General features: G+C 31.2%; 1 protein-coding gene across 1 annotated transcript; it reads left to right on the top strand.

Annotated features, from left to right (window-relative positions):
* Nucleotides 1-1,347: 1,347 nt before the first annotated feature.
* Nucleotides 1,348-11,681, top strand: LOC105667478 (cytochrome P450 4C1-like). Its single transcript, XM_012359298.2, has 13 exons — nt 1,348-1,398; nt 1,463-1,522; nt 2,161-2,267; nt 2,533-2,620; nt 3,041-3,229; nt 4,591-4,654; nt 9,754-9,880; nt 9,963-10,026; nt 10,291-10,376; nt 10,446-10,514; nt 10,810-10,987; nt 11,176-11,352; nt 11,431-11,681. The coding sequence occupies exons 5-13, from the start codon at nt 3,067-3,069 to the stop codon at nt 11,598-11,600; spliced, it is 1,098 nt and encodes a 365-aa protein (XP_012214721.2). The 5' UTR covers nt 1,348-1,398; nt 1,463-1,522; nt 2,161-2,267; nt 2,533-2,620; nt 3,041-3,066; the 3' UTR covers nt 11,601-11,681.
* The last annotated feature ends 558 nt before the right edge of the window (nt 11,682-12,239 follow it).

The following is a 12,239-nucleotide window of genomic DNA, read 5'->3' as shown; positions in this document are numbered from 1 at the left end:
CCAACCAAGTTTTAATAGGCGCCGAAAATTCTTCTTCAGTACATTTTTGGTATTTACATCTCACCATATCTGTAATTACAGTCTAGATTAATATTCTTTCAATGATATACTTAATATCAAAAATGTACGTAAATAAATAATCGCATGTGGCCATTAACTGAATGTTTTGCAATCCAATAATGCTGAAATATATTTATAAAGATTTGAATTATAATTGCAATTTTTAGACTAATTAGCATAACTTAAGTTATGCTTTTAGGTTAGGTTTTATTATGAAATTGAAATATATATAATTAAGACGTTTCTTGATATTACTCATACCACCATCTGTAGGAATACTACAAAAATTGAATATTATATTTTAGATATGCTGAGCATATTCTCACAATATCTGAAAACGGAAATTATACTTCGGATATTCTGAGCATATTCTCAGTATATCTAAAGGCGGAAAGCATATTTCAGATATTCTAAACATATTTTCAATAAATCTAAAAATGAAAATTATATTTCAGATATTCTGAGCATATTCTTAGTGTATCTCAAAAAGGATATCATATTTCAGATATTCTAAGAATATTGTGAAAATATTCTCGTATATTCTCCGTACATTCGTACATTTATAGAATATACTGAGAATATCATGTGCTATCTGGGTTGTGGAACGTAGGGAGAATGAAAAAATAACTATAGTTATTTTTTCATTCTCCCTACGTTTATAAGCAACACGTACCTTAACACAATGTCGGCTATTTATAACATAAATATAAAATTGTTATAAATAGAATGCATAGATTAGTTTTTATTAACAGCAAGAACTATTTGCACAAAATAACTAAGCAACACGTACCTTATCACAATGTCGGCTATTTATAACATGAATATAAAATTGTAATAAATAGAATGCATAGATTAGTTTTTATTAACAGCAAGAACTATTTGCACAAAAAATTGTTGTTTAACAATGTTAGATAGTTTAACCGATGTCAATTGATCATAATTAATTACTCTTCTAAGTCTTCTCAAAAGCTATCCAGTCAGAATCAATTATCTCGCTTCATTCTGCAGTCTGTATAATGTTCTCTTTAATTATCATTATCTTTATTTTTTTTCTCTTCTGCCTTTGCATAAATGTAAGCAATAACTTCTCTCTCTCTCTCTCTCTCTCTCTCTCTCTCTCTCTCGTCCTCGTTTCCTACTATAAATACTTCTTCTACCATTCCACTCGTCACAGTGCGTATTAAAAGCGAAAATTAAAAGAAATAACATCAGTGGTGTTCGCAGTTCGCAGTGCCAACTCATATATTTCTATTGTTTGTGAATAACGTCGTTATTGTTGTAAAAATAAATACAGCAATGTTTGTAACTGTCATATTAATAACTTTAATTTGTCTTGGAGTGAGTTACATTTTGTCGAATTTCTGGCGTCGATCTTTTATTAAAAAAGTAAACACTTTCCCAGGTCCAAAAGCATATCCACTTGTTGGAAGTGTTCCCTATTTTTTGAGAGTAAATATTAGTGGTAATAACAAATTATAATATACTTAATGTATATACAAAAGTAAAATTAAAAGAACCAACAAAAAATTAAATTTGTAAACAACAGAACATTATCTTACTTAAATATATCTGCATTACAATTTTGTAATTAATTATTTTAATTACTTGCTTAAATAATTAATTAAAATTAGTAGAAGAAAATAAATTTCCTAAAAGTCAATAATAAAAATTTGAAAATTGCTTACACTAAATTTCTAATCATAAAACATATCCACCTGCGTAATCTGTGTACTGCACAATACAATTACTATTATATTCAATTATATGCAATATTATAATATATGTTGAGTAAATTCTTACCGTTTAACATTGTGACTTAAGACCTACTATTTTCTAATAAATAACCATGAACAAGAAATAGTTCTTTTCTACCGCACGATAAATCAAGTTATAGAATCATCGTATGAGTTGATTGTGTCTATGCATAGAGCTTACATACAACGAATTATACGTTAAATCGTATACTATTTTATTGTTCATTATTTTATAATACAAAAATTCTAAAAATTAATTCTTTTAAAGTGGAATTTATTAATATTAATATAAAATAAGTTTATTTTTTTTAATAAAAAAAATATTTTTATATAATGTTTTTTTTAGATATTGAACAAGTTACGAATACATTAGTAAATAATTTTTCATCTCCATTTCGATTCTGGGTAGGAAATACTGCATATATCGGTTTATATGACGGAGAACACGTAAAGGTAAAAGAATAATGTTTGATTTTTACAAACATGTATTATAAAGAATAAACATTTTCTATAAACATATACATTAAGAAATATTTATTATTATATATATTAAATAATATAAATTTTTATTATGTATGTAACTTTTATATTTTATTTTAAATAATAAAAATTATTTTCTGAAATATACATATGTGAATATGGAAATAGCACAAATAAATACACATATTTAATATAATATAAAAACATTAATAAATTAGATTTTAACTTTGTGGTTTAGGCTGTCTTGCAAAGTCGATGCTTCGAGAAAAGTTCAATATATAAAATTTTTAAACCAGTATTTAGAACAGGACTTGTCACATCTTCTGGTAAGATATTTCAATAAGAATAAAGTTTAATTAATTGTTATTACTTACTCTAAATAATATTTAATTTAGTTCAAATAATAAAGTAGTTACAACCACTTTCTCATATGCTATTTATTTAGCATTATGTTTATAACGCAATAGTTACACAATAAGCAAATATTATTTATGTATAAATCATATTCGTTTATATATACATATATATAGAAAAAATCAGATTCCACAGTAAGACTGTAAATCTCTTGTGGAATTTGATCTTTTCTGTCCTATCTTTATTATTTTTATATCCACTTTTTTTATTTGCCCGAGTATACTCGAACAGTATTATTATATTTACCCCGTAGTATCACAGAGAAGTTGTTAATATTATATAACGGATCAATAACATTTTTCTAATTATTCTTTTGTATTTACTTATTTCAGTATCTTTATGGAGCTCAAATCGAAAAATGATAGAGAGAATGTTTACTTCAAACAACTTACGAATCTACTTTAATATATTTGTGGAACAATCATTAGCACTTATGGGCGAATTAAAAAAAGTTGAACAAAATGGAAATGAAATTATTCTTCTTGACTTTCTACATAGAAGTATTTTTAACATTGCATGTGGTAAGAATAAGTAACTCTACTATCTTATAAAATGTTTACTTTTGTTTATCAAAAAACAATTTTAAAATAAGAATTGTATGCTAAAAATACAATTCTTCTATATATTCGTAAACATCTTTAAAATTTTCTACAAACTAATTAAAATAAAATTGTGAAATTTCTCGTAATTTACAATTACGTAACTACGGACTTCAAACGTACATTATTAATAGAGTGTTGATGATAAGTTGTCTTATTTGTATATATTACGAAGCATTATAAAAAGTTATACATTTCTGAATTAAATAATATTAAAGATATATAAAATATTAAAATGTAGTACTAAATTTAGGATTTCGTGTATATAATTTATAACCTTTTTTTAAACAAGTAATCAAAATGAGATATATATGTATATATCGATATCATATATTCCAACTGCTTATAACCACAAATTTACAGCAAACTTTAAAATTATTATTTTACACTTTTGTGTGTGTTAAATTATCACTTTTTGAAACAGTTAGAATTGAAACATAGTAGAATTAATTATATACTCCATAAAATATCTGTTTGCGTTTTATATGATAAATTGACATGAAAAATTTATAAAGCAATACGAGTGAAATAAAAGCAAAATAGGCGCAAATTATACATTTTATTTTCACGAATTTGAAAATATTATTTTTCTTAATTGTATCACAATAAAATCCCAGCATAATTTCGTATTCGTGTATAAACACATTGGATACGTTTAGGAAACGTATATAAAATGAACATGTGCTACCTGGGATGCATGAAAGTTGTCAACTCCAGAATATTAGATCATTTTATATGACCGCATAAGAAAATACAAATACATAAAATCAAATAAAAATGTTAATCGTGATAATTAACCATATAATTAATTATGGTAATTAATCATGGTAATTAGTTGACGAATATTTTAAATATCGACATTACGACATTGAGTATAACCGACAGAGTTAAAGCGAGAAATATATTATTTTATTCCAATGATATTAAGAAAACAATATTGGTTAGGTAATATTGGTAATATCACTATTTTAGGCCGTTACAATATAAAAATGTAACAAACTGATCTATTTAGAATCAAAAGCATACAAAATGTGCCTATAAAAGTAGAATAATTTATTGTAATTATTTTTTAAGTTAACTTTTATATTTCTTATGAAACTGAACATGTGAAAATTGATTTAACTTTTTAATATAATAATAATTATAAAATATTGAATAAAATTTTGAAACAGTTTACAGCTTAATTCAAAAACTGGATATTTAGCAACTCTCTATGTAAATACAGTTTATGTACTTAGATATTATAATGAATGTTAATCTATTTTTTTTATGTGACGCTATAGAAACTATGTTGGACGTTAAAGTGGAATCACAATTAGCACACCAATTACTTAAACAACTGACGAGGTATAAATGTATTTAATTTAAATTCTAATAATTAATATCAATTTTATATCGTAGAAATAAATCTTTTTACAACAGATATAAATATATATATATATACAGGGTGTCCCGCGTAAGGTGTACCACCGGGAACTGGGAGGTAGATGGGATTGAAATAAATATAAAAGTCCTTTACCGTTTTACGATATTCGCAATAATAAACGAGATATTAATTTTTACAATTGGACTAATGAGAGCGCGTCGAGAGAAGCGCTCGAGCCGCTCGAGGTCTAGCCCGGCCTAGTCTATCATACATTGGCTGCGGGCGGCGCGTTGGAAAGGCAAGAGGGGAAACGCGCCGTGGCTCGGCGCTCAGCTCACGTCTCGCCGCACCGCGCCTAACGTCACGCGTCTATGCCGCTACGCACAATCGCGATTACAATATGTATGTTGTATAATAATGACAAATAACTTATTTAGGGAAGAAAATAATAAAAGATCGCGAATTTGCGATAAAGTACGATACGATAAAGAAAAAAATTACAATTGTGGATACTGTAATTAAGTTATTTTGTATTTATGCGTTAATTTTTTACATTAACACGATTCTGTTACTTTTACTTTATTATGATATTTATTTGTTGTGTACATTTGGTATGAATTTTTTCACAGTGCAAGGAAACGCTATCGTTTCCACACCACCTTGAGGTAGATAGCTTGGCGCGTTTTTTTTTAAAGTGGTTTCCCCAGTAGGCCTAATCCACTCTTCTCACACTTCTAATTAAGTGTATGTTCAAAGTGCCTTCCTTGCATTTGCAAACATACTTCTACTCTCCGAGAAATTTGCCGTGTTGCACGGTGCGCCATATCTGGAGTGATGGTTTGAAAGGCCGCTATGATTTCATCACGTACCTCATTTTCAGTACCATCACGTTTATGCTCGACTAAAGCTTTGATATAGCCCCAAACGAAATAATCGAGCACGTTTAAATCTGGCGATCGTGCCGGCCAAACGATCGGACCACCCCGACCGATCCATCTATCCGAAAAACGATCATTTAAAATTTCTCGTACTCTACGAGAATAATGTGCGGGAGCTCCATCGTGCTGAAAAATCAGCGTTTCCCGCTCTCGAAGAGGAATGTCCTCCAAAAGAATGGGCAATTCATTTTCCAGAAATTCTGCATATCTTTGTCCATTGAGATGTGCCGGTAAAAAATACGGCCCGATCTGAAAATTTGCCACAGAAACGTTATGGAAACAATGCAATAGAAAAAAATGTCTTTATTTGCAAGAATATTTACCACTCTGTTTGCAAATATTCCTGCCCACACATTTATGGACCACCGATATTGGAAGGTGCACTGACGAACAGCTTGCGGATTCTCCTCTTCCCAAAACAAGAAATTGTGAGAATTGAATACACCATTCGGCGAAAAAGTTGCTTCGTCCGTCCATAAAATGTGATCGGGAAATGAAACATTTCGCCGACATTGTGCAAGGAATCCTGCGCAAGTTTTATTCATGATTATTATACAGTTAAAAGCGCTATAAATATCAAATAAAAATTAGAATAAAATCATAAAAATACCTTCACAGAAATAGATGCGCTGTATTTCATCTCGTGGAAAAAGTTGCTGCACACGTTGAAAATGGAAAGGATGCAATCCATTTTCTTGCAAAACACGATGCACTGTGGTTCGTGGTATACCAAGTGCGCGACTTACACGGCGTATAGTATTTTGGGGATTTTCCTCGAACGCACGCAGAATTTGTTCGTCGTTGTTGACGTGACGACGCAATACCCTGTCACGGTTTTCATGCATCATAACAACTCCTGTTTCTATTGCGCGTAGGAAACACCTCGTTATTGTGTGTCTGCTTGCATGCCGACGATTCGGAAATCGCTCCGCGTACAGACGCTCCGCGACACGAGCATTTCCTCTGGCCATACCGTAAAAATAAATCATGTAAGTATACTCTTCCGTTGTAAAATTCATTATAAGCGCACTCTAATAATACATTACTAAGAACAGATACGTGCAACAAATGTAAATACGAGAAAAAAACAATTGAAAATATATTTTCAATTATTTTTTTCTTGTGGTCATATATTGTTTTTTTCTCGTATTCACATTTGTTGCACGTATCTGTTCTTAGTAATGTATTATTAGAGTGCGCTTATAATGAATTTTACAACGGAAGAGTATACTTACATGATTTATTTTTACGGTATGGCCAGAGGAAATGCTCGTGTCGCGGAGCGTCTGTACGCGGAGCGATTTCCGAATCGTCGGCATGCAAGCAGACACACAATAACGAGGTGTTTCCTACGCGCAATAGAAACAGGAGTTGTTATGATGCATGAAAACCGTGACAGGGTATTGCGTCGTCACGTCAACAACGACGAACAAATTCTGCGTGCGTTCGAGGAAAATCCCCAAAATACTATACGCCGTGTAAGTCGCGCACTTGGTATACCACGAACCACAGTGCATCGTGTTTTGCAAGAAAATGGATTGCATCCTTTCCATTTTCAACGTGTGCAGCAACTTTTTCCACGAGATGAAATACAGCGCATCTATTTCTGTGAAGGTATTTTTATGATTTTATTCTAATTTTTATTTGATATTTATAGCGCTTTTAACTGTATAATAATCATGAATAAAACTTGCGCAGGATTCCTTGCACAATGTCGGCGAAATGTTTCATTTCCCGATCACATTTTATGGACGGACGAAGCAACTTTTTCGCCGAATGGTGTATTCAATTCTCACAATTTCTTGTTTTGGGAAGAGGAGAATCCGCAAGCTGTTCGTCAGTGCACCTTCCAATATCGGTGGTCCATAAATGTGTGGGCAGGAATATTTGCAAACAGAGTGGTAAATATTCTTGCAAATAAAGACATTTTTTTCTATTGCATTGTTTCCATAACGTTTCTGTGGCAAATTTTCAGATCGGGCCGTATTTTTTACCGGCACATCTCAATGGACAAAGATATGCAGAATTTCTGGAAAATGAATTGCCCATTCTTTTGGAGGACATTCCTCTTCGAGAGCGGGAAACGCTGATTTTTCAGCACGATGGAGCTCCCGCACATTATTCTCGTAGAGTACGAGAAATTTTAAATGATCGTTTTTCGGATAGATGGATCGGTCGGGGTGGTCCGATCGTTTGGCCGGCACGATCGCCAGATTTAAACGTGCTCGATTATTTCGTTTGGGGCTATATCAAAGCTTTAGTCGAGCATAAACGTGATGGTACTGAAAATGAGGTACGTGATGAAATCATAGCGGCCTTTCAAACCATCACTCCAGATATGGCGCACCGTGCAACACGGCAAATTTCTCGGAGAGTAGAAGTATGTTTGCAAATGCAAGGAAGGCACTTTGAACATACACTTAATTAGAAGTGTGAGAAGAGTGGATTAGGCCTACTGGGGAAACCACTTTAAAAAAAAACGCGCCAAGCTATCTACCTCAAGGTGGTGTGGAAACGATAGCGTTTCCTTGCACTGTGAAAAAATTCATACCAAATGTACACAACAAATAAATATCATAATAAAGTAAAAGTAACAGAATCGTGTTAATGTAAAAAATTAACGCATAAATACAAAATAACTTAATTACAGTATCCACAATTGTAATTTTTTTCTTTATCGTATCGTACTTTATCGCAAATTCGCGATCTTTTATTATTTTCTTCCCTAAATAAGTTATTTGTCATTATTATACAACATACATATTGTAATCGCGATTGTGCGTAGCGGCATAGACGCGTGACGTTAGGCGCGGTGCGGCGAGACGTGAGCTGAGCGCCGAGCCACGGCGCGTTTCCCCTCTTGCCTTTCCAACGCGCCGCCCGCAGCCAATGTATGATAGACTAGGCCGGGCTAGACCTCGAGCGGCTCGAGCGCTTCTCTCGACGCGCTCTCATTAGTCCAATTGTAAAAATTAATATCTCGTTTATTATTGCGAATATCGTAAAACGGTAAAGGACTTTTATATTTATTTCAATCCCATCTACCTCCCAGTTCCCGGTGGTACACCTTACGCGGGACACCCTGTATATAATTCTTTTTTTATTTTTTTTTTAAAGTATTTTAAATATTTTAATTATAGTGATAAAAAAAACTAAATTTATAATATAATTTATAAAATTTTAGGGAGGGTCTCAACTGCCTACGTTCCCATTTGCCAACAGCTTCAATTGCCGACATTCCCGATTGCCTACAGAGCGATAGCCTACAAGCATTATTGCGCACATTTAAAAATTAAAAATACAAACGTACGTTTGCACACAAGACATTATTGCACACATACACATTGCACACATGATATTATTGCGCATATACACATTGCACACATGACATTATTGCGCACATACACATTGCACACATAATATTATTGCGCACATACACATTGCACACATAATATTATTGCGCACATTTAAAAATTAAAAATACAAACGTACGTTTGCACACAAGACATTATTGCACACATACACATTGCACACATGACATTATTGCTCACATACACATTGCACACATAATATTATTGCGCATATTCTTTCAATGCAAAACGAGGTTCAACATGAGTTTACAACTTTGTTTGTGAACCTTGGTTAACCTTGTTAGGTTTACCTTGTTATAACCTGAGTAGGATTTGTTATTTGTTTTACGCGGGGGAGAGGCTTCGCCCCGTAGGGGCGAAGTTCTTCGCCGCCTACGCGTGAAATTTCAAACAAAGCGAGGTTCAACGTGGGTTTACGAGTTTCTACACAAAGCGCAATAATGTCATGTGCGCAATGTATATATGTGCAATAATGTCATGTGTGCAATGTGTATGTGCGCAATAATATCATGTGTGCAATGTGTATGTGTGCAATAATGTCTTGTGTGTAAACGTACGTTTGTATTTTTAATTTTTAAATGTGCGCAATAATGCTTGTAGGCTATCGCTCTGTAGGCAATCGGGAATGTCGGCAATTGAAGCTGTCGGCAAAATGTTGTGGGCAAACGAAGCTGTTGGCAAATGGGAATGTAGGCAGTTGAACCTCTCTCAAATTTTATGATTACGTTTAAATTAACTTTTAGTCATGATTTACGAAGAAACATGTTTCAGCATAAAGGAAATTTGGAGATATAGATTAAGTAACATATTTTTGCATCCAAATGTTATATTCAATTTTTCTACTACAAAATGGAGACAGCAAAAACAATTAAATTGTGGCATTTTGCTTATAAATGAGGTATAGCTATATTGAAATATTATTTATTAATATTCTGACTTGAATCCTTTATTTATGTTATATATGATTTCTAATTACTCAGTTACTGCAAAGAAAACATGTATTCGAAAAATCTGTGGTAGCCAAATCCAACAGTAAGACGTTTCGTAAGTTTGTCAACTTTTTTACTTAAATGTTTACATTTGTTCAACATATAATATTTTAAAATAATGGTAAAAAAATTTATTTTTTAATAATATTGCTGAAAAGATAATGAAATATGTGTCTCTTTTTTATTGATAAAACGTTATTTTTGAAGATTTTTATTTTTTTCATTGCTTTTGCAAAAATTTCAAAATTATATGTGTAGGAAACTTATTTTTGTAAAAAAGTAATCAATTATTTTATATATTTTTATTCAAATAATACAGTTTTCGACATTCTATTGGAAGCGTTGCATAAAGGAAGAATAACTCTACAAGAAAATCAGGATCATATTATTACAATGTTATCCGCAGTACGTGTTTATATTTCCACATTCAAACTATATGTAGACATATAATAAAACAAGTTTTTATTTACATAGGTCATTGACACAACTGCCGTTACAATAAATTTTGTGACTTTTATGCTCGCAAATTTTCCAGAAGTACAGGTACGTAAACATTAAATTTATTAAAGTACAATACAAGTTATTAACTTACTTAATACATTATAAAACTTACAAATAATGTAATTTCAAGTTAGTGACTATATGTAATATATTAGTGACTATATGTAATATATTATTTATGTTAAAAATTTAAATAAAATTATGCAAACATTTATTATTACTTACGCTTTAGTTATAGTTAGCAATATTAATTCCATAAGCAATGCACAAAATTTTAATCACAAATATAGAGCAATGTATTAAAAAATACACATCGCTACAATTTATTTCATACTAGGAAAAAGCATACAAAGAATTATCAGAAATTTACGGCAATAAATCTCCAAAATCTGTACCAATTAAATATGATGATTTGCAAAAAATGGATTATTTGAATCGAGTTATTAAGGAAACAATGAGACTCTTCCCTGCTGCTCCTTTGATTGGACGAATTCTAACAGAAGATTTAAAAATAGGTATGATTAACTATAATTGTGTATTATAATAATTTATTTAAAAATGTGTTTTTTCGTGCTACAATTAAAAGACAGAGATACATGCAAAAGTAATTTTTTTATTATAAAACATGTACTTATTTAAACCATTTTTTATTATTACATTTTTATTAGAATAATATTTTAATATAAACGTATGTATGTTTTAGGAGAAACTATTTTACCTAAAGGAGCTGAAATAATTATGTTTATATTACATATGCACCGAAATAAGAAACATTGGTCGAATCCCTTGATGTTCGATCCAGATAGATTTCTTCCAGAAAAAAAAGAGCATTATTCGAAATATTTCATGCCGTTTAGTAACGGACTCAGAAATTGTATTGGTAAGCAGCTTACTAAGCACGAATAAATAACAAAATATCATGATAAAATTGTTTTGTATATAATTAACAAAATTGCAGGTCAAAAATATGCGATGATTTCTATGAAAGTCATTCTAGCAACATTGATACGAACGTTTGAATTTAAAGTAGATAAAAATATCAAAATAGATGAAATAAAACTTAATACAGACATTACAATGTGTACTGTAGATCCTCTGAAAGTTAAAATAAAAAAAAGGGATTATTAAATTTAACAAATGTAACAATTTAGGTTAAAAGAATATGTAAATGGGAAATATGAGAAATAAAGGGTAAAGGATATAAGTAAATTACAAGTGAATTATTATACAGACAGTACCTATACTTTTTTTCAGTACATTTCATCAAACAAATGCGAAGAACATGTATAGCCATGTGCCAACAGATTCCATTTCGATTTTATCTTTTGAAATAATTTTGAAATAATTTTGAAAGTTGAAATAATTTTATGTTACCTTAAAGAAAAAGTGTATACAGAAGTACCAAATACTCGAGAAAACATGGTGGAACGTATTAGATATGCTTGCGCACAAATAACGCCAGATACACTTTCTACATGTGTACAAGCATTCCAAGCTCGAGTTAATAAATGCATCGAAATGAAAGGTCATCATTTCGATGCATTCCAAGCTCGAGTTAATAAATGCATCGAAATGAAAGGTCATCATTTCGAGCATTTATTGTAATTGAATAGTGAGAGGCGAGGGAACTCACCGAATTAAAGCACTCCGATGGTGAGAGAAAATGGCAAAAACTAATTTTCACTGATTACAGCGCCATCTATCACGATTCGAAAAAATGTCTCGGACAAAACTTACGTATTTTTTTCCAAGGAATCCGAAACTGCA

This window comes from Linepithema humile, chromosome 4 (assembly GCF_040581485.1).
Source record: "Linepithema humile isolate Giens D197 chromosome 4, Lhum_UNIL_v1.0, whole genome shotgun sequence".
Classification (NCBI taxonomy): Eukaryota; Metazoa; Arthropoda; class Insecta; order Hymenoptera; family Formicidae; genus Linepithema; species Linepithema humile.
Note: the sequence above shows the minus strand (reverse complement) of the source record. Positions and strands in the feature narration are given on the sequence as shown.

Excerpts from the sequence above, each read along its gene's own strand:
- LOC105667478 (XM_012359298.2), top strand. The coding sequence starts at position 3,067 with ATGATAGAGAGAATGTTTACTTCAAACAACTTACGAATCTACTTTAAT. Across the intron at positions 10,027-10,290 it reads ATCCAACAGTAAGACGTTTC|TTTTCGACATTCTATTGGAA; the intron begins GTAAGTTTGTCA and ends CAAATAATACAG. Across the intron at positions 10,988-11,175 it reads AACAGAAGATTTAAAAATAG|GAGAAACTATTTTACCTAAA; the intron begins GTATGATTAACT and ends TGTATGTTTTAG.